The sequence below is a fragment of the Synchiropus splendidus genome, chromosome 17 (genome assembly GCF_027744825.2).
Source record: "Synchiropus splendidus isolate RoL2022-P1 chromosome 17, RoL_Sspl_1.0, whole genome shotgun sequence".
Classification (NCBI taxonomy): domain Eukaryota; kingdom Metazoa; phylum Chordata; class Actinopteri; order Syngnathiformes; family Callionymidae; genus Synchiropus; species Synchiropus splendidus.
Genome location: NC_071350.1, coordinates 19,068,905 through 19,090,773, shown reverse-complemented (window position 1 = coordinate 19,090,773; position 21,869 = coordinate 19,068,905). Strand labels below are relative to the sequence as shown.

The window sequence follows — 21,869 nt, the reverse complement described above, 5'->3', positions numbered from 1 at the left end:
CATCAACTAGTCTATCTCTCAGCTTCATCTCCAACATGAGCAGCACAGCACACGTGCAGCACAAACACAGCTGGCCTCACTATTCTGGGGCCAGAGCCGAGCGTTGGAGCCCCACCCAGCGTTTATGAGGAGAGAGAGAGAGAGAGAGAGGAAATGGTCTGTTGGTGTGAGGTGTTAACAAGTGCTTCGTGAATCGTCGACAGCTTCACCGCAGAGCCACTTGTCTCATCTCACATCCTCCTTCCTGGCCTCCGCTTGTCGAGCGCAGAGACCACTGCAAGAAGAACAGAGAGACGCTGCTCTTCAGTTGCATGAAGAGCTTCCTGAAGGCCACCTCATCTTCCTTTCACAGAAAATCTTCGAAGCTCTAGACAGCAGCCGGAGCACAATAATCCTGGCAGCGTGTGTGCTTCCGTGTTTGGGGCCGGACTGGGGGCTGTACAAGGGGCCGAGCGTGGCCCTTCATCCAGACCAAGACCTTCCAGCGACTGCCCGCTATGATGCTCATTATTTATGTTGCAAACTCAGTCTCTGTTTCCTCTTTTCGAGCCTTACTTTGTCAGCAAGACTGAGTTCCTCAAACCTGCCCCACATTTAAGTCTCCAGTCTGAAGTCATTCGAGGATCTTCTGCATCTGTGCAAGAGTTCGACCAACAGCACCGTCCCGATAGATCCATTCATTTTCCGCCCCATGTCTTGCCCCCTGCTGGCTGCATCTCCAGGGCTTTCGTCGCCTCCGGCCCTGTGGTACTCTCATCTGTTTTCTTGCCCCTCAGTTCAGGTTTTCTCTCCACTGGTTTATCTTGAGTAAAGGGCAGATGGAGGTACAGTATCTCAGATGCCTGCAGGTGAGGCGTTCAGGAGCGTCGGAATTTTCCATACTACTGAAAATCACCGGGGTTATGACGACGCCCCTCCTAAACTGACGCCTATGATTCCTTGTGCAGGGGTGGGACCAGACTTTGTCTGGGGATGGTGGGGTCAGGACTGCAGACCCTCAGTCTAGGTCAGAGGTGTGCAGAATCGATTGTATTTATGCAGCTCTCATGAGCTACAAAATCAATTATTGAAAAGCAATTCAACATATTTAAAAATCTCCTCCAAAACTGTGTATCTGATGAAGCTAGCAGCCTTAACACACAGCATCTGACCGAGCCGTAGCCGGGAGTTTCTCTCTTAATGATTTCCCTTAAACGCCTGCAACATCCTGTTAGACAGGAAGCTGCCGCTTATGCCACTTTAGTGGGAACAGATTTCTTTCTTTCTTTTAACGCTTCCTCTGCATTTGATCTGCGAAAACACAGCAAATAATGGGACATAAGAACGCCGCTTGTGGACGATGTGACATAGTATTCCGGCTCTTTAAGAAAACAACATCTTTTAATGACTGACAACAAAAGCTTTGTGTGTTTTATTTTTTTTCACATGAGTCACCAAGCATCGAAATCTCGTGATGACAGAGAAAAACATACCTGCAGGCATCTGGGCTTGAGCGACCCTGACTAGGTGGACTGAATCCCTGGTGACCTTGTTCGCAGGAAGTTTTCTTCTGAAGTTGAGGAAGTGAGACTGAACATAGAAACGCTAATGATCGGAAACACACCGAGGACTGGTGCGAGACACAGGCATTTTAATGGAAATATATTTGAGGCTAACGCTGAAAGACTTTTCATTTCCATGTTTGAAAATAAATACACTTCAATAAAACAAACAGCAAATGCATCATGAACAAGACAGCGATTGTCCTCTTCACTGGACCGGTCTTTGTATTGTATTTTTTTTATAGTCGCTTTCAAATGCGGTACAAAAATATAACTTTCTTGGTGTTAGACGAGGAATGTAAGTGGCTGGATCTGAGTATAATAATTCAATATTCCACTTCATTGTTCTGTGTTGTGCAAGTGTAGAGTAAAAAAAAAAATTGTAATGTGCATTTAATTGTTGGCTTTATTCCTGTCAACGACGGACTATTTTTCATTGACATCTAGTGGCCATTCATCAAAATTACAACAGATACTCATAGATGGCTTCGATTCCATTATCAGAGTGCAAGTTATGAGTCATTTTAGTGGATTTTCTGATCTTGTTTTCTTCTTTGTTCCTCCATAAGAAACAATAGACAAAAATAAATAAATAGAAGTCGCCTTTGTTTAGCTCCTAAACAACTTCTTTTACAACTTAATTTAAATATATGTTATATTTCGTTATTGTAGTAAATGAATCGGATTATTATTATTTTTTAATCTGACCTACTTGTAAATGTGTGACTTCAGGTGCAGTTACCAGTGTTTGACCACTAGAGGCACGTTCATGATGTGCCACTCTCGCCCGTCAGAATTGTCTTCTAAAGGTAAGCAAATATGAATATATTTCACTTGTTAGTGACCACTGTTGACGTTTAGTGGCAGTACCGATGTTTTCGTAAAATGTGTTTCTATTTCCAACTGATTTGTAGACTTCCACTGCTGCTGTTAGCCGTTAGCTACTGATAGCTACCCTTAGCCGAGTGTTTTCATACTGTAATCTCTCGAAGTTTTCATCGACCTTTTAATATATTGAATTGTACTCTTTACCTGAAATCCACAAAATGTTGTGAGAAAAAAAGCTTTTCAACCGGAAGTAAAAAACTCTCCAAGTGTGTGAGAACTGTACAACCCGCAGCCATATTTAAGTCTTAATTTATAGTTCGATATCAGTAATCTAATCCAAATAGTCCACAAGTAATGGGAGTAAGTAAGTAATTGTTCGTGTCATTGGTCGTATTAATTGAGTTTTCACTTCTGCTCTGATCATTATTGTTGTGGGTTCATGATCGTCCGCTAGATGGCGCCAACACACTGCCCAGAAGCGCCGGCCCACCCTGCTGGAAAAGCCTCCCGACAGAGTGAGGAGCCCAGAATCAACTCGGAGCCAGTCCAGCTCTGTCGGAGACTCTCATGGTCATGGGCGGGGGGGATCTGGTGCTCCTCAGCGCGCTTGTATAGAGGCGGAAGAGCAGTGAGGAGGAGGAGGAGGATGCTGCTGCTGCCGCCTCTCATTTAAGCAACTGCTCCTCCAACCAGGGTGGAGAGGTGCAGAGAAGCCTGGACAGCGAACCTCCTGCCCGGGGACAGGGGGAAGCCCGGCTCAGCCTGAGCCCTGAAGGAGGAGTTGGAGCTCTGGAGGACGGTCATTCATGTGGAATAGCTGACTGTGTTGCGGGGATTTTGAGGAGCATGACAAACATGAGTGGCTCGACTAATGGTAAGTGTGACAGTTATTCATGTATCTTCAGCGGCCGCACCTCCCTGAAATAGACCTTCGTACTAGAGAGTATCAGAAATGAAAACTTGAAATATATACTTGGTTATGTGAAGAGTGTCAAGGGAAAAATGGCTTTTAGTTCTTGTGTTTGAGTGAAGGGACAAGCAGGGTTGTGGAGAGGTGGAGGTGACGTTTGCCTGTCCAGATTGCCCACTTCCTCTGGTGAGTGTGAAGGAAGTTGTCTGGTTGAAAGCAGAGGTGAGTGTGAGAACTCGGACATGCTCCACTGGACTGTGTAAAGGGTGAAGAAGGTGAGAGCCAGGAGGTGTTTGGGCTGACGTAACGTTGGCTTGGTGGCTCCTCGATGACACAATCTTCTGAGGTGTTGATGCCGTGTCTGCTCAGTCGGGGTGTCAGCTTGGTCGGCTCCGCTGTGCTGGGTCAAAGACCAGTTTCGCTGAGGTCGGTCTGCTGATGCCCATCACCTGATTAGCTTCAGTGCAGACCATCACTCTTTACTTTAAGACCCTGGTGAGGTTTATGATCTCATAAACTCTTCCGGCTCCATTGGAAAACTCTTGCAGTGGGATCTATCCCCACGTCCCCAACATGCCAGTCGACTCTAACATCAGCTGCTTAGATCCGAAGCCTGTGAGTGGAGGTGTGTGTGTGTCCAGCTCCTCGGCGTCCGCTGAGGAGCCACAGTGAAGTCCACACAAACAGCCCCTCTCAGGGGTTGATCGATCACACCCTCTTATTGACGCAGTATTTCATTATGTCACACGCCGTCTCTCTCCACTGAAGGTTGGTCTGGAAACAGAGGCTGATATGGAGCATTGATAGGTGACCACGTTCATTAGTGTGGTCATCAGCAGCACTGTGTTTGGTCAGTGGAGACAGAGGACGGACGGATCAATCCATCTGTGAGTGTCGAAGCATGAGCCTACATGGACAGACAAGGCTACTACGGCTGAGGTTCCCTCAGAGCTTTGAGGGAGCGCACCAATGTCTCAGCAGTTCCTCTTGAACTTTTTATTTCATTTCTTCACCTTCAGTTTACATGAGTTTAATATTTCTGTTGTTCTCCGCAGATGAGTTTGAGTCCCACTCAAAAGCTCCTAAACTGAGTTTTGCGTATGAGGACTTGTGCTGCGATCTGTTGACAGTAGTTTTATATTTTTCTGCCTTTGCCTCGACATTTCAATCTTGAGGCAGCAATTTGGTAGCTCGCAGCAAACACTGAGTGCTCAAGTCATTTGAAAAGCTGACGGTGCATGTGTTTACTAGCTCCTACTCTTGAAGATGTGGAAATGAAGACCTCTGTGCTGTGGCTGGTGAGGCCATCATGTACGTGCTGTAGACGTGACTTCACATGTTTGTTTGTGAGCCCAACTTTGAAGGTGAACCCCAAACTTTTAACACAATTCCCGAGGCAGAATTCCCGAGTTGAGGTCCTGATTAGAAGGACATTTTAGAAGGACATTGGCATGAGGAGAACATGTTTCAGTTTGAGGATATGACTTGTGAGATAAGCCTCACACGCCTTCCAGGAGCTCCAGGTGCTCCTTCGTTTCAGAACACCTGCCTGAGTGGGTCAGTAAAAACTGCAAACGTTCGGACCCAAAGAACAGTGTGACTGTGAGGTGCGGGAGGGAAGAAGAGGAAAGACTCTAAACTGTTTCAGCTTCACGGTGACCATAGCGCCGCCTCATCCCTGGAGATTCATCTGAAATTCACAGCCCCTCAGATTACTCCACAACACGCCTGCAGCTGAGCCACGTCCCCGCAACATAAGGAATACCTGACCAAACAGAAAACACAGGCCACCTGCGATTCTTTAGACGTTTGTGTTTATCAGTTTTCATGCCGCCATCTGGACCGGAACCGGTGCCAGCTTCCACGGTGGACCCTCAGAGACACTGGCGTCTCTCTCTGACTCTCTCTTGCTCTCTCACACACACACACGCCGTGGATCTGCTGTGGAGCCTGGGTCTCCTCTGCTGTTCATCAGATGTGCTGCGTGCCGCGGTCCAGTGAATCCTCCTGATTAAATTCAATTACTGGCATGTCGCTCGACAAAAGTCAGTGGAATTGATGTTGTACAGTCGAGTGTTTCGGGTCTGGATTGATCAAGTGAAGTGTCAGTCTTATCTCTTCTAACTGATTGACTTATCTAGCCGGGGGAATGTGTCTCTGCCTGTGTGCGTGGGCTCGTTTATCTTACTTTGTGGGGACCAATTCTTGACATAACACTGTATGACTTTGTGGGGACATTTGGCTGGATACCGCGAGGATAAGCCTCAATTTGAGCGTGAAGACTTGACAATAATATTCAGTTATAACTGGGTTCCAGTTTGGTTCAAGGACGGTTTGGTTTAGGAGGAGATGCTGGGGTGAAGGCCATGAGAGGTCCCCACAAGGATGGAGAGACAATTGTGTGTGCGTGTATGTGCAGCTATATCTGTGGGTACAAATTCTTGGAAACACACCTCCTTGTGGGGACCTTCTGTCTGTTCCCACATGGTTAAAGCTGAATTTGAGGGTTGAAAATTCAAAATAGCAGTGTCACTATCGTTGAATTTCAGTTTGGTTCAGAGTCCTGGTTCAGGTGAGAGGCTGGGGAAAGGTGAGTCCCCACAAGGATGGAGATACAAACGTGTGTGTCCAGTACGCTCACTTGAAAGTGCAGATTATATAGTTCTGCATCCAGAGATTATTGATGGCCGATGTAACGTCAGATTGTTCTCCATGTCTCCAGTCGCTCCGCCAGGCTTTGATCAGAACACAGCTCAGATGAGAGGAGAACATCCCAGTGACAGTGACGTGGTTTTGATCTTGTTTCAGTTCAGTACCACTCGGCGGGGCTGTACGGCGGGAACAACAACGGCAGCGGCGGCAGCTCTCCCCTCTCCAGCCGTGGGAGCTCCCCCATCACGTGCCAGCGCTGCGGTGAGGTCTGTCGCGGGGAGGTCGTCCGCGTCAAGAGCACGCACTTCCACGTCAGCTGCTTCACCTGCCAAGGTAAAACGGGGACCAGCGGCTCGTGCTGAAACTGGTCCTTCATACCTCTAGAAAACCTTGCGTCCACCAGCTGTAGGTGCTTCTCAGTCGGATTCTGTCGCGGGACAGGTGGAACGTCTGGACTCAGCAGCCGGGAAACCAAGCAGTCAGCAGGTTTTCAGCCTCCAGTCTGAATCCTACCAGCTGACCTCCTTTCACAGATCAAAACCCACACAGTCCCAGTGGGTGCCGCCTGACAAGAGCAGTTCTATGCTTGAACTGCACCAGCTGCCGTTCACCCTGACTGGTGCTGGTTCATGAGCTTCGTCCGCGCGTTTGCTTCCTTTCGCCCTGTGTTGATGAAGGCCTTTGCTCTGGAAAAAAAGGAGCACTTTCTGTCCGGCGTTACGGGCTCCATGATTGGAGCGTTGGATCTTGCGGAGTCATCTAAATGGTAAACATCAGCTTCCTGATGGAGCCAACAAACATGTTTATATCGCCAATTCATTACAAATTCCCCAGGTGACCCGGAAAGTGCGAGGTGGGGAGAATCAGAACCATCACCCCTGCCACCATTTTTTTTTCACCTCTCTGTCCCACTACTATAAGAGGTCTCTTTCTGTACCTAAATGTTGAAAATATGTTGACATATTTTCCTCTATTTATTTACTATACACCTGTGTCTCCTCCACCACTCCGTCTCTCCTCCTCTTTCTCACATCAGTACGCCACAGCTAAACGGTGGGATGTCTGTGATGCAAACAGATGAGTGACGGCTGCCAGACAAGTGCTGGATGGGGAGATCGATGGCTCATTGATACCTCCCCCGGGCTCCGTCGTCTCTTCCCTTCCTCCTCTACCCTCCTTCCCTCACTTCTGCTCGCCCCTGCTAATCTCTCCTTGGATTCCCTTCTTGACTTTTTCTCATTCCCCCATGTCACGTCCTGGCTTTTCCTCTAAAATAATCCCTTCTATTTTGCCTCTGCTCCCACTTTTCTAATCAAAAAATGGAGCCGTGAACATAATAAATGACCTTCTGCGGGAACTAATGAAGTCATTTAAGACACGTAGCATAAGTACCTATTTGGATTTGTGTTGTGGCCATGGAGGTGAGCAAGGAAGCCAGTCTGAACTCCAGAGACGGAAAAAGCAAACTCTACTTAAGAGGCTCCTTCCTGAAGACCTTTATGACTATGGTGTTGCCTGGACTGAGGCAATTCTGCCCTGGACTGGACCTTGCAGAGGTGTTATTGATGCCCATGTGCAGCTCTGCAGACCTGCTTGGAGGCTCCAGGCAAGTGGATTGGAGCCGTAATGTGCACTGCTTCCTCTAATCTTGTGCACACTCGGGGTCAATCCTGACAGATTGAGTGGCCATTGACTCTTATTCCTCCCTGTTGAATCTGTCAGCTCTGTGTCAGCTCCTCAGATTATTTCATTTTCTCTCGGTTTCCTTCACTTTAAGACTCTTTTCTTTGTAGGCCGGTCCCTTGACCTTTTGTTCTGGCTGCTGGCAGCTCACACAGACAGTTGTACTTGTTGACGTTGCGCCAAGTCTCTGCCTGCAGCATCAACATTTTAATGGACTTGCGAACACATTGAGATGAACCTGATGTAGAGCTGCTACAGACTATTGAACCTAGACGAGTCCATTGTCTTTGGAATGAGATTATCTTCAGTCGATATGAAGACATGACTGATCACATGGCTGTCGTGGTCAGGGAGAATCGTGACGGAACTAGTTTCGGCTCTGATGGCGGCATCTTTCTGTCTCCCTCTCTGTTGGCATCCGGTCAAACGATACTGTGGTTCAGCCTGAGTTGCGGTTCATGAGCTTGAGTGAGTCTGACCTGAGCAGTTCCTGGCGTCTGTGGCTGCTGACTCACTGTCCTATCTATAGAAGGTCATAAAAAAGCTTTTACTTTCCTTGTTACGCTTAATTCTGCCTAGACTGTGCATCAGTGCTGCGCATAAAAGATCGATCTGGCAGGAGGCTGTCCCAGAGCCGCCGAGTCAGCTGGCTGGGCCAAGACTGACTGTAGCGTTTGTGACAACAGGTGGGAAGATCCCGGAGAGTGTTGCCGCTCGGCCTGGGATTCACCGTCTGCCTGAAGGAGTCTTAAACCTATTTAAGTCAGCGAGTTCAAAAGGCAGCGGGAAGATTCGTCCTGGCTGCCCAGGAGAGATTTAAACATCTCCTCACAGCGGAGTGAAGGGCAGCTCCACTGCTCTATACTGAGTGTATTTTCATGGCTGCACGCTCTTTAGGAAGGTGAAGAGGATTTAATTGTTGCTGCTTCAGTTGAGTGGGATTCACTGGTCTGAACGTTCCTCCTTTCTTCTCTGTGATCCACATCTTAATAGCGGCCCGTGCCGACAGTGACGGATGTGTGGACGCTATCAGCGGGATGAGGGAGGAAAGAACGGCGTCACAGAGGCGTGTGTGCACTGCAAATGTGGCGTCCGTGGTGTTTACACACGAAGTGCTGTCACAGCTGCCTGGACTCTCATTTAGAAGTCCAGTGGAGGTGTGTGATGCGTGTGTTTCAACTCCTTCACAGCGGAAAGCTTTAATCTCTGACAGGCAGCGAAAGGTCAGGCTGCCATTTGAAAGTTGTCTGACGGCATGTCCGCCATGACTGGAATATGGTGCTGGCTAATGGAAACAGCAGCATGTCAGTGGAGCGGGTCTTAGCTTTTCCATGTTTTCAACTGCAGTAACTGCCTGTATTGGGAGGCAGAAACCTTGAGAGAACCAGAAGAGGGGACTCAAAATTGTAGCATCTCAAGGTAGCATTTCCCCGCTTTTCGCTGTTTAAAGCTAATGCTAATAACAAACCCTACAGCTCCGAATGAAACTGGCGGCTCAGTGGCGCTCTCCCTCACCATCTGATCCACTTAGCATTCTGGCCCGGATCAGATCCATTCACTCCTCAGGGTTTAGAGCCATTAGCTTAATTAGAGAGCAGACGTTCAATTCCCTGTCAGATCAGTTGATCGGCCTCCTGCCTCAGACGGTGCTGCCACCTTCTGCCTTCCTCAGACTGATGCCATCCAACGTCGTGGTCCTCAGAAGGAACGGCGGAACCGTCCTTGGAGATGCTGAAGTACGGCCAGTGGATAAAGGCTTTTATCTATAAATACCAGACGCACCACTGTGGCTGGCGTTTACCAGCCTTATCCCCCAAACCCGATTACATTATTAACCCTTTGGAGGTCAGATTGAACAGCAGATTGCACTCTCCAGCAATCCTCCCCTCCTACTCCCCCCAACTCCCCCCGGCCGAGCCCTGCATTGTTTACTATGAGCTACTCTAAATCCAGAAGGTGAAACCTCTTAGATTAGTGTCAGGACTGGCTGTCACCCCGGTCACATGGTACTCTGCCCTTTAGGTCCCTCAACTCTACACCAATGAGCTGCATTTCAGTCTTTATCTGTTTAATGTGGAGAGTTTTGACCGGCTCACCGGCTCCATGTTACAGATTTGTCAGAGTAATTTGAAACTATAAACTACTATTAGCTGTATTCATGTGGCTGCATGCCCGGAGGGGTCTGTCTCCTCTGCAGTGGTCAGTACCTTTCCACACTAAGGAGGAAGTTTAAAGTCAGTGACAGGAAACTGCCAAAATAAAAGGGGATTCAATAGAATAATCTGAAGTTGACAGTCTATTTTAAAATGGGAGAGTAATTTCAGATTTATTCTTGTTTTTACTCCGAATACATTCCTCCTCGCTCTCCTTCTTCTCCTTCTTTTCCCCCTGCTTCTGTTCTTCATCTTCAGCTGCAGTTTGGTCACTTGCTGGACGTTGAACAGAACATCAAATCCAGACTGAGGCTGGAATTCTGCTTCCTCAGTGTCACCAAGAACTGAGAGTTTTTTAAGAAGTGGGCGGAGTAAAGGACATATTAGCACTATGTCAGATGAAAACATCATATTTGCGCACTGGCTGAGTTAAATTAATAATGCACTTGTTGTTTTACCAGAAACATTTTCAAGCCCATTTGTAAAAGAAATATATTTTGTCTCCTTCTTCTTTTGTCCAGTGTGCGGCTGCGATCTGGTCCACACGGGTTTCTTCCACCATGATGGAGAGTACGTCTGCACTGAGGACTACCAGCGGCTGTATGGGACGCAGTGTGACAGCTGCGAGCAGTACATCATGGGAGAGGTGGTGTCTGCGCTGGGGAGGACGTACCACCCTCACTGCTTCGTCTGCAGCCTCTGCAGGTGACATCAGTGGGAGAAGTTATCGTTGTTCTGCCGACTTAGTGGTGAGTTGTGTGTGTCTTCTCAGGAGTCCCTTCCCGATCGGAGACAGGGTGACCTTCTGTGGGAAGAAGTGTGTGTGTCAGCAGTGCTCACACACACTCAACATTGACAAGCCGGTCAAAGTCCACGGACCAAGCTGTGAGACACTGTCACATGCCTTTTTTTAGCAGATAAGTGTCTTTGCTTTGGTGTAACAACAGTGTAGTGCTGCTGTTACTCCTTATACATGTGCCTCTGTGTTGGTCACATACACCGAACTGCTACAACCTTAGACGCTTCCAAAACACAGGGTGGCCCACTGCCCCCGGTACATTGGTGGTCTGGCTCCGGCCCAGCTGGCAGGGAGAGTGTGACCATCGCCGGGGCACAAAAGATGTTGGCAGGTGATCAAACGAGGCCATAAATAAAAGGATGATGAATGCTGAATCTGCCCCTGCAGACTGTGCCGGCTGTGGCGAGGAGATCAAGCAGGGTCAGTCGCTGCTGGCGCTCAAGAGCCAGTGGCACGTCAGTTGCTTCAAATGCCAAACATGTGGCTGCGCGCTCACTGGGGAGTACATCAGCAAGTAAGTGACCTCACCGGAGATGGTCCTGGCGAGGGCTTGACGAAATGTGTTGTTGCTCGGCAGAGAAGGGAAACCCTACTGTGAGACTGACTACCACTCTCAGTTTGGGATCAAGTGCGAGAGCTGCAGCATGTTCATCAGCGGCAGAGTCCTGGAGGTGAGGACACTCAGTTGACGGTGCCGCACTGCACTGACCTGTTCACTGGACGCCCCTCTGCCCCGCCCCTTTCCCTATCGTCAGTTCAGGCGAAGCTAAGGGACGGCCAGCAGGGCGTGAGCTCCTGGTCACATGACGTCATGGTAATATAGTGGCTCGAGCTCATCCCTGCGACTCACTTGGTTGCTGGTCTCTAGTGCATAACAAGGCCATGTATTGTGTTTTTAACAACCAATCCATCAATTTCTCTCAATCCCGGGGTAGTGAACAACGTTAACAGCCTGAATCCCACCTTCAAAACCTACCCCTCCTCCTCTCGTCGCTGGGGCATCACGGGACCCTTCACCGCCTTTTTGTGGCGAAAAATTAATCCAATCCAAATTCTCAACTGTTTCCAATGGTCCGATGTTTAATTCTCTATCAGGGGACTGGGAGATGCCACGTTCCAAGGTTTGGAGGGGGGAAGATGGTACTGAGCGACATTGATTTTGTTGTTCTGATTTTCATATCTACTTAATTAATGTGTATTCAAAAATAGAGTAAGACCTATACCTGGTTGACACCCCTCGACCTCTCCCGTATTTTCAGAGCCATCTTTGCCCTCCTGATTTCTCCCCTCCTCCTCCTTGTGCCACCTCTGAAGCAGACATTGTCAGAAGTCGTTCTGAAGCCACATCCAGACGTCACGCACTGTGCCCCCCACTATCTCCCAGCACCCTCCTGCATATTTTCCAGTCCAGGCACAGGGATTTGCATTTTTCTCTCCTTCATTCTGCTGCTCCCTTGGCTGGTATTGTCAGATCGTCAGGCTGCCACGACTTAATAGGAAAAAGCTGTTCACAATTAAAGATAATAACAACATGCGTTTTCTATTCTGACTTATTTAAATCCCTGTCTTTTTGTAGTAGTCATGTAGTAGTCATCTCCTTCTGGGCCAATTTAAAATGTGCATTCATTTATTCAGTGTTGTTTTGCTGCGAACTTGCTGGTCTCATAAAACAGAACCAATATCTGACGTGGTCCGTTGGGGCTTCTAAGAACCGTGATGTAAGCATCAGAATATTGATCCCAGAGCAGCTCTCAGCAGAGAGCCCCCCCAACCCTCTTGTGCCTCCCCACTCCTCCTGATGTTCTCTCACAAGTCTATGGTCTGTCGTTCAGGCTGGAGGAAAGCACTACCATCCCAGCTGTGCCAGATGTTCCCGCTGTCACATGATGTTCCTGGAGGGGGAGGAAATGTACCTCACAGGTGCGTGTGAGCGACCGCCGATGCTTGGTGACGGTGCAGTCGTGAAAATAGACTGGAGGATTGAGTCAGCTGCAAGAGTCCAGATGCTGCTGTGGTGAGAATAGAACCGTCCGTTCTGCCGCTTGCCGCTCAGCAAAGGTTTGAGCTGAGACCCAGGAACGGCCCTGGCGCGGCGCTTTTGTCTTCCCTGGAGTCCCTCCCCTCCCCTGTGTTCGGTTGCCACGCTGTTAGAGCAATTCCAATTGAAGCTACTGGATCATCCAGGAAGTTCTGGTTCCTCTAATCACGTTACAGGAAGTTGATTAGCGCACTGATTCATTTTGGCCGCAGTGGTGATCACAGTGAGCCAGGAATTGCATCCGTCACCACCAATCAGCCACAACATTATGACCACCTACACATCAGCAGCTGGAAACATCACGATAGAGACGCGTCAGATTTAACTCTTAAATACACCTGTTGAACACCTGAGCTCAGTGAGACTTAGGAGGTTGGAATGAACTGATGGCACCTCTGTACCTGTGCTCATTAGTTGTGTAGAAGAATTCAAGGTGTTCAACGCTGGTGACGGCACAGGGAACAAAGTTGAGACTCAGGATATGAACTGTTCTGATTCAAAGTTCCTCACATTCTTCACTGCTGTCGCCTTGTTGACATTCTGCTTCTGCCAACAAGACACATTTGCATACTGTCCTACGTCTGGCGTGTATGTGTATGTGTGTGTTTGTGTGTGTGTGTGTGTGTGTGTGTTCTCTCTCGGGCTACAGGTGTGCGCCTAGCATGGCGCCCCAAGGTTACATTCACTCCTGTTGATGACTGGAGACGTGTAGGAGGGCTGAGCAATCACCCTCTCAAGACACACTCAATTACCCCCCACACACACACATGCTCCAACACTCCTCACACACACGCCATCAATCTCATGATACACGTCTGGAATGAGAAGTGGTTATGTGTGTGTCTGGGGCATTAACTGATTGTCAAGCATTTAGCTCCATGGTGTGCTTTTTTGTTTACCTCTCATTTGTGTCCTTCAATTAAAATGGATCGAAATCTTATTTTCATCATTTTTAATGTTGTGTAATGACTGTCTGGTGAGCTGCTGCGGAGGCGCAGTTTTTGGGCCTGTGTCTTTGCCTGGGTTTCATTCAGGGCTATTCTGATGCTGAAGAAGTAGCTCTGAACCTTCTGAGAGACTCCACTTTATTGTGCTGCATTTGAATCCAGGTGACTTCCCTCGTGTCGCCGCGAGGCCAAGTGTAGCTCTTTCATCTCTGAAAGACACGTTCCTCTCTTTCCTGTTGGTGACAATGATTTTCTTCTGCTGTGATGCCTCTCGGCTCCATTTAGATTTTCCTTCACAGAGACAAAGAGCCAAGTCCAAGGCTGTTCATCTGATCGGCTGCTGAGTTGTGGAGCGTGGGTGGGAGGTGGGGGGCTGAATCATGCTTTCTGTCGACAGTATTGATTTAGTGTGTGTGTGAGCGAGAGCTGCGTGTGTTCACATTTAATGTGTGTCTCATTTGTGTTGCTGATAGTGGTTATTTATTAGATTTGTCATTAGCCTGGTGTAGGACTGGATGTATCTTTTATTCAGGCATAAAGGGCATTGTCCTCCCTTCAGGGTCGGATTTCACTGTGTGATGCCCACCCAAAATATGCTTCAGGAAACAGCTGTTTCTTCTCCTCTCCACTGCCTGTGTTCTTCCATGATGTCTCTCATTAAGATTTACTTCGCATGGACACGTCATTGTGTTGCTTCCAGGCTCCTAAATCTATGATCTGTTAACTATATATTTAATAATTTAAGTGTCTTTAAATAGCCGTTTCAGCCCTTGACTCCAACAACATTAACTGTTTAAAGAGCTTCAGTGACTGCAGTGCATTAAGGGACTTAATTGACTCATTATTACAGACAGGCATGAAATTATATTTTATTACATTTAATAATTTAAATTATATTACATTTATATATCGCTGTGATCTTCAGGCCTCACTGAGGATTCTGTATCTGTGTGTGTAGGATCAGAAGTTTGGCATCCCATGTGTAAAGAAGCGGCACGGCTGGAGAGGAAACTGAGGGTGAGTTCCATGGCACCTGCTGCTTTGACTGTCTGTGTGTTGTGTGTAGCATGTTGACATAGTCCCAGCTAGCCAGGCGACACGGAGACTTCTATTAGCATCTGTTGCCTCTTTGGTTAGACCCTCTCTCTGCCTGTCTCCTGTGACCTCTGATCTCAACTATCCTTCTCCTCCTCTGTGGTTCGTTCAGCCAAGAAGAAACTCCGAGAGCATCTCCTCTCCAGGCTCCTCTCCGCTCCTCGGCTCTCCGAACCGCCTTGTCTTTGTGAGTAGCATCACAGTGCTGATGCCTGGTGACACCGCTGTCGATCACCTATTCAAAGAGCTGACTTTTTAAACCCAATCTGTCAAACCTTCTCTGTGATTTTCAGTTTGTTGATGAAGGTAGTGATTGATTTTGGAGATGTCTCCTGTGGCTGTTCCTCCCTTGCCTGCGTGTAAATGGCACCTGAGCGTCTGCATCTCTGTCTGCCCGTCTCTCACAGTCTAAGGTTGAGAGCGACGTTTTGGGTTATAAGCAGTTGGCAGCTCTTCCGAGGGTCAAAGCCGTGTACGGCGTCCAGCCGCCGGACGTCATCCCCTATCAGGGCGAGAGCACCAACCTCTCTGACGACACTCTGGATGGATTCAGCTGTGGACAGGTTCGTGCCCCCGAAACAGGCTCGAGAGGAAGTCAAAGACACCTCTCACACCGATCGCTTGCTTGGAAATCCCTCCTGTTCGTCCCATAATACTGAGCTGCAGCGCGACTTTACTTACTTTATCTCTTCAGTCTTATCTAACTGTCGGTGGAGGAGAACAGCACGGTGTGAATAAGGACTGCATGATCCAGGGCGCCATGGCAACCGGCTGTCTTTAAAAGACTGAAATTTAGACCTTTAAATGTGTTTCCAGCGCTGACTGGAGCAGATAATTATATAATGAAGATAATTATGTTGCACCACATATGATTTAAATGGCAGTGACGACAGAATTGTATGCTGACTGATGTGTTCTTGTTCTTCCCGCAGTCACTGCGCTCCATATCACCGTACACAAACGTGAGTATGAACTTTAGCACCAAGGTTTTAGTTGATAAATGTTGCTGTTGGTTAGTTGAATTTGATGAGTCAGCTGTAGCAATGATGAAGTGGTGATTGGCTTCAGCATGAATAGGTATCTACTGTGCATCCATGGATGATCGAGCTGCCACACTGTGTGTTGCACATATGAGAGTGTCTGATCAGTTTGGAGTGAGGGTCTTAGCGCGTGGATCTCCCTGCAGGACCTGCTGGACGGCGTGGACATGAGAACCAGGCGCTCCTCCAGCTCAGCCTTCACTGACTCCCCAACTCCAAGCCGCCAAGGAGGCTCCCCTCTGCACTACTATCTGCCAGGTAACGCTCCCGCACACAGGTACGCCTACTCGTGTGGGGGGGTCGGCCCCGTCGCTCGCAGGGAGGCCTCAGCCAGCCGGCATGCTCTTGTGTCACGGTTGTGACACACTGTGTTGTTCTCGCTCTGATTTCTTTGGCTGTGATTGGCCGGCTGACTGCAGGCAGTGAGAGTGGCTGGAGGTGTTACGCTCCAACCCCAGCCCCCAAGCATTTCCATCTCCCAGGTAGGCTTTTATCTGTGACCTCTGACCTGTACTAACACCACCCACCTGAGAGGAAGCCGAGAGCTTAGCAGGAATAAAACCAGGAGCTTGGATCTTCATTTGACAGACTGTGGAGGGCAAGAATTTGGGTGCGCGTTCTGAAACCGTTGCACATGGAGACGTCCTGTGAATATTTACAGAGACCAATGACTCGCACACATTCATGCCTTTGAAACCTTGTTGAACACAACAGCAGAGGAACTTGAAATGACCATGAAATGAGCTGCATTTGTCTTTTAACAAACCCTTCTCTCAGTTTCCTCCAAGCATTTTCCCTCTGGCTGATCTTTCCTGAAGCTACTTTCATTGCTTAATGTCACTGAATGTTTCCAGCCTTTTCATGCAAAACTGGAGGGATGTGTGTTTGCCCAGGAGCTGAGTGAACCTTTCAGTGTTTGTGTTCCGATGCTGCAGCTCTTAAGAGTAACTGTCTTAATTAACCAGAGGAACGTTAGCGAGCGTTTAGTGCTCCCAGAGCTGAGAACTGTCCTGGAAAATGTCCTCATTCCAACGAGGTATCCAAGATTTATTCTTGTTTTCTTCCTCCTACTTGAGCTGCTCTCGTCTTGATTCCCTTTCTCTCAGCCATCTGCTGCCTCTTCCTGCAACCAGCCTGAATGTGAATGTCTCATCAGTCCGGGTGTGGGGACGCTGCCGTCCTTCTTCTCACATTCATGACGAAGAAGGAATGTAGTCATATGATGGATTTTCAGTTGGTCCGCCTCACACCTGTTTCTTCCTGTTTCTCCAGCAGATGAGTCCAATATCTACAGGAAGCCTCCCATCTATAAAAGACAAGGTCAGTTCCAGCTGTCAGTCACCTGAAAATGGTTTAAAGAAGCTTCTTAGCTGAAACAAGTGGAAAGGCTGACGCTAAAAACAGCTAGCATCACATATAACTGTGATATTGAAGCTGTTGGTGGAAGCTGGGCACCATTACAGGCAATGATGTCATTAGATTTGGTGGTGGTTCTGTTGGTTCTATTGTCCCCTATGATGATAAATACTTGGCTTTCATGTGACCATGGCGACAGAATGTGGATGCTTCAGTCCTTCCTCTTCCAGTCTCCCTTAAAGTCACTCGCCAACGCTGCTGCCATCTGCTGTCCTATTGAGCCCATTGCACTCAGGATATTGAAGATCAAATGTAGCGATAAAATAGGGAGGTGTGCGCTCTCTTTGTGCTTTACTAGTTGTGAAATAGGTTTTGGGCCATATCTAGTGATATCTGAGGCCAGATGAGGCCTCGGGCCTGGACTAGCATTTGATCTGTGCTGCTGACCAGACTAATATCGTGTTGTCTCCAAAGAATATGTGTCTATACTGTGCTGATAACTAGAATCTAGTCGCCACTTCAATCATTCATATTCTAACATTGGTTATACAGGGAGACACTTTCAGACCCAGGGATTCAATGGTCGCTCTGACTGAGGAACATCTTGAGAAAAAATGGTGGAAACTGGGCCTAAAGGCTGCTGCAGAGTCACCGTTCTCGCTGTGACTCACCAGACGTGTTTGAAGAGGACGTGAGAGAGGAGTTTCCATTTAGTGACACAGTTTCAGTAGCAACAGCTTGTGAAGATGCAGACGGGTTTCTCAAGTTTAATGGCTGAGGTCTGGAGGAAAAGCTCTGAATGTAGTTCAGCTTCTCTCAGAACTCAACAGAGAGGATGAGCGCTCATCCTAGTCCTGGCACGTTCCAGACGGGCGGCTGCAGGTGGATCTGAGAGCTGATCAGAGATGCGCTCCATCGCCTCTCCCTCTCAGGAGAGATGATGGTCCTGCCGAGTGAGCTTTCCCCGAGATTCTCCAGGCTCCACTTCGGCTCCACTTTTGCCTGGTTTGCCCCTGAACCTCACTGACGGACTCACTTGTGGAGGGATCATAGTCAAACCCAGCTGGTCTCATAAGTTAAAGAAAGTGTCATCTCTGCCTCTGCTGTCTCACAAACATAGCTTGATCTTTGTTACACAACACGTCTGGCAGCTGTGCGACGCTGGTGTGCATCATCATTTCCCCCTGCGCTCACTCTGACCTCCTTTCCTACTTTCTCTCCTTGTTTTCCTGGTTTCCTCCTCCTCACTTCTCCCCCCTGCTGCGTCCTCCCCTCCACCCTTCTTCTCTCTCACCCACAGACTGCTCTCATTTTTAAATCTGCCAAGCAGTGATTCATCTTCTGAGTTGTTGAAGTGAAACAGGTTGCGGAGGAGATCTGTGTTGATAATTGAACGTGCCCCGTGTGTCTCCTCCTCCAGACGCCGCTGCCTCTCTGACCGCCAGCGTGAGTAAAGCCAACCAGAATCTCATCAACTCCAGCCGCCTCTGCAACAGCAACATTTATCACCCGGACTCCAACTACTACCCGTACTCCGGCTCGCCCAAAAGTATTTCCTTCCACTTTAAACAACCCGAGCTTTTATGGTCAAGCATTTGTTCTCACATCACAAACGTTTTTTCCTGCCCCAGGCTCCAGAACACGGAGATTTTCATCGGGAGGGGACGAGGACGGATTCAATCACAACATCAGCAGGGTGATTGTGAAACACATGGGATACACACGCTGGTCAGAACACATACTCAAACAAATGCACACAGAAGGCAGAAATACACACCTTTAAACACACTCTGAAACAAACCCACATTGAAACATTGAGTAAGAGAAGGTCATTGGGCTGGAGAGGTTGTGCTTATCCCTTAGTTTAGTGTCAAACTCACTGACTCGTGGAAACTCCAGAAAGTGTGAGCTCAGTTCCAACAGTCTTTTATTTTGATAATACACATGGGGATGAGCTCAAACTTCCTGTGGGTTCAACCCAGGTCGTCTGCTAACACTCTGATCTAGCAGCATTGAGGTCAACTCAAGGGGTTTAAAGAAATAGCTAGCTAGAATTCATGTAAAGTCATTGAGGAAGAATCACAATTTTCAAAGGCTTTTACTATGAAATGATTGAGTCACCCTTCCAGAGTGTCTTCTCCAGTCACTGTAAAGTGATGCTGCTGACTAAGGGATTTTGTAAACTCTTCCTCTTCACTTCCATTTCTCCGAATCTGAAATCACACCCATTATTGACGCATCTTCGTCCCCTGGTGTCCTAGCTTCTTCTCCCGTCCCATCCTACCTGCTGGCTACATGATGGGCTCCAAACACTTCATCTGTTCTCAGCCCCTCATCTTCACTCCTCCTACGCCATAACTCCACTCCTCTCCACCTTCCCAGTCCCCCCCCCACTACAAATCACCATATCATTTGCAAACATCATGCTCTGTGAAGACTCCTTAATCTTAAACTGTAACCCTCCGGTTTCCTCCCGACAGGCGATCGGCAGGTTGATCCTGAAGGAGGAGATGAAGGCTCGGTCCGTCCCGCACGACAATGAGCAGTGGCAGAGCAGCAGCAGTCCTCACTTCAACCACAAGGAGGCGCTGAACAATCATGCTGCATGCAACTCTCTGAGCAGCTGTAAGTCCCGAGTGGAGGAGAAGCCTCCTGACGAAGCAGAGAACCAGCCATGAACATATTCATTATTCACACCAGGGGCTGCAGCACAGCCAGGCACCGCTGCTCTTTCATATTTCATGGCATGTGTAGGCCGATTCACCCGAAACTCACACTCACTTCTTCACTTCCTCTACAGTCCCAGTGTTATTGTTCGATAGCTCGGCTGCCGCTCAAACGCACATGTTCAATTCATGAGTTCTTATTTATGTCTTCTGTGGCTATGTAAATGTTTCATTGCTTCCATTTTGGAGACGGGAAACCTGTCATTTTTAATTGTTATACTAGTGAATTTATTGCAGTATTCCTGATTATTATTATCAATCATGATTTGTAGTAAAGTGTAAAATATCTTTATGTGCCTGGTTTCACTTGTATTTCTTCTCTTCTCCTCCTTCTCCCCTGTGCTGCTGTGTCTCCAGCTCCCAGGTCCATCAATGGTGTGGACATCGGTGAGTTCTTCTGCCGTGACAGTGGAGCTCGACTGAGTCTCACATGGAGCCTAAACCTTTGACGCCATCTAAGCAATGATAATATTTATCTGAGCACCTGCCTTTGAATCCTGAGCGGCTAAATTAGGTGTAAATATGCGGTATAATATTGTAAACAAAAAAATCATTTTATGTGCATGTTATTCAAAGATAGATTATAATATTTTCGTGTAAAGGAAGTGTGGATAAATACTTAAAAAAGAAAAATGAATGAAGAAAATCTAAATATATTTTCAATGTACCATATCATAACTGATCATCAGTAGATAAGCTCTGTGGGCCACATGGACAGACTTGGGAGGACCTGAAAGACGGGGAGACAGTGATGACAGAGCGTCACTTGTGATGGAAACTGAAGCTGTCAGTAGAAATATCCACTGACTCCTCCTAAGGACGTGCCACACGTCATGATCAGGCAGTTTTCTGCTGCGTCATCTCGTCCCTGACGTTGCTGTGAAATTGAATTTATCCTCCACACTGGAGTGAACATGAGCGACTGAGAGCAGGGAGAGAGATGAGTGGCACAGCCAAGAAGCCACGGCGTGTGCTGGAGCCAGGGGGGAAAGAAAGTTGGCTCTGTGGACCGATGGGGCTGCACTGACCTCTGGTGGTCAATTCTATATTGCGCGTTGACTCCCTGCGTTTTTGGTTCAATTCAAAAACTAAAATCATTCACTCTAGGACGACACATATTCACAACTAAGGGAATTTTATATATATATATATATATATATATATATATATATATATATATATATATATATATATATATATATATATATATATATATATATATATATATATATATATATATATGTAGTTTAAGAGCATAATATAAAAATGAAACAAATGTGCAATTGTAAGAAAATGAATTAAAAAAAAAGTGTAAACTATTCACTTAAATTAAGAATTCAGTTATTCTTTAGTAAAATATTTTTCTTAGGTAATTTCCCCAGTTATTCACTGTAGAATGGCAGGGCGGACATGAGCAACTGTCTAAAGATGATTGTGAAGAGAGTGTAACTCTCTGTGGTGTTTTGTATTTCCAGACTCGTACATGGCTAAGTCTTCCTCGTTGCCAGGCTACAGGAGGAATGGCCAGAACAGGGTGAGAGTCCATCCGACTGTGGGCTTTTGTGTTTCTGTGGTGATGAGTGAAGATGTGGGAGAAGCTGCTGCCATTCTGAAGGAATGCAGCACCAACTCATGAGGAGTTGCTCATGTTGAGTGCTGCAGTATTCATGCGTCGCGGTGAACGATTGTTGCATTGTTTGCGATGTCATGGTCTCAACTGCTGCTGTCTTGCAGCCAGGAGGCGGAGCTCCAGATTATTACCAGTATGACAGCAGCAACGCCGTCAACTGGCAGGTCAGGGGTGAGTCTCTCCTTCACTGATGCAGCTCCAAACTGGCCTCCAACTAACCATTTCTCTCTGTCCTCCTTGTTTCAGAATACAAGGTGAGCGTGTGTGTTTTCTGTCCGAGACATTCTGCCCAACAAAGAGAAGCGTGTGATTAATCCGAACCTGTGTGGCAGATCTACCCGTATGAGGCTCTGATGGTGTCCGTCCGCGGACAGAAGCGTCTCCCCTGTGACGTGGACCGAGCCAGACTTGAGGTACGTATCAGTGCATTGTACCTGTCATCCACCTGCTGACCAGGTCCTCCTCTCTCAC

The 21,869-nt window shown here is 47.7% G+C and overlaps 1 protein-coding gene across 5 annotated transcripts in view; it reads left to right on the top strand.

The window, feature by feature from the left end:
- The window catches only part of LOC128748128 (actin-binding LIM protein 3-like), a 47,971-nt gene that overhangs the window by 25,372 nt on the left and 730 nt on the right, over positions 1-21,869 (top strand). For 4 of the 5 annotated variants that reach the window (XM_053846545.1, XM_053846547.1, XM_053846546.1 and 1 more), the window contains 21 exons: positions 2,274-2,350; positions 2,824-3,243; positions 6,088-6,264; positions 10,289-10,472; positions 10,540-10,652; positions 10,954-11,080; positions 11,144-11,237; positions 12,399-12,486; positions 14,510-14,568; positions 14,759-14,833; positions 15,054-15,209; positions 15,579-15,608; positions 15,833-15,944; positions 16,959-17,006; positions 18,463-18,591; positions 18,674-18,738; positions 19,523-19,667; positions 20,126-20,155; positions 21,244-21,302; positions 21,503-21,569; positions 21,645-21,811. In XM_053846545.1, the coding sequence (XP_053702520.1) occupies positions 3,216-3,243; positions 6,088-6,264; positions 10,289-10,472; positions 10,540-10,652; positions 10,954-11,080; positions 11,144-11,237; positions 12,399-12,486; positions 14,510-14,568; positions 14,759-14,833; positions 15,054-15,209; positions 15,579-15,608; positions 15,833-15,944; positions 16,959-17,006; positions 18,463-18,591; positions 18,674-18,738; positions 19,523-19,667; positions 20,126-20,155; positions 21,244-21,302; positions 21,503-21,569; positions 21,645-21,712 (1,854 nt within the window). In that variant the 5' untranslated portion in view covers positions 2,274-2,350; positions 2,824-3,215 and the 3' untranslated portion in view covers positions 21,713-21,811. The remainder of the gene's footprint in view (positions 1-2,273; positions 2,351-2,823; positions 3,244-6,087; positions 6,265-10,288; positions 10,473-10,539; positions 10,653-10,953; positions 11,081-11,143; positions 11,238-12,398; positions 12,487-14,509; positions 14,569-14,758; positions 14,834-15,053; positions 15,210-15,578; positions 15,609-15,832; positions 15,945-16,958; positions 17,007-18,462; positions 18,592-18,673; positions 18,739-19,522; positions 19,668-20,125; positions 20,156-21,243; positions 21,303-21,502; positions 21,570-21,644; positions 21,812-21,869) is intronic. The other variant, XM_053846549.1, reaches the window with a different exon arrangement.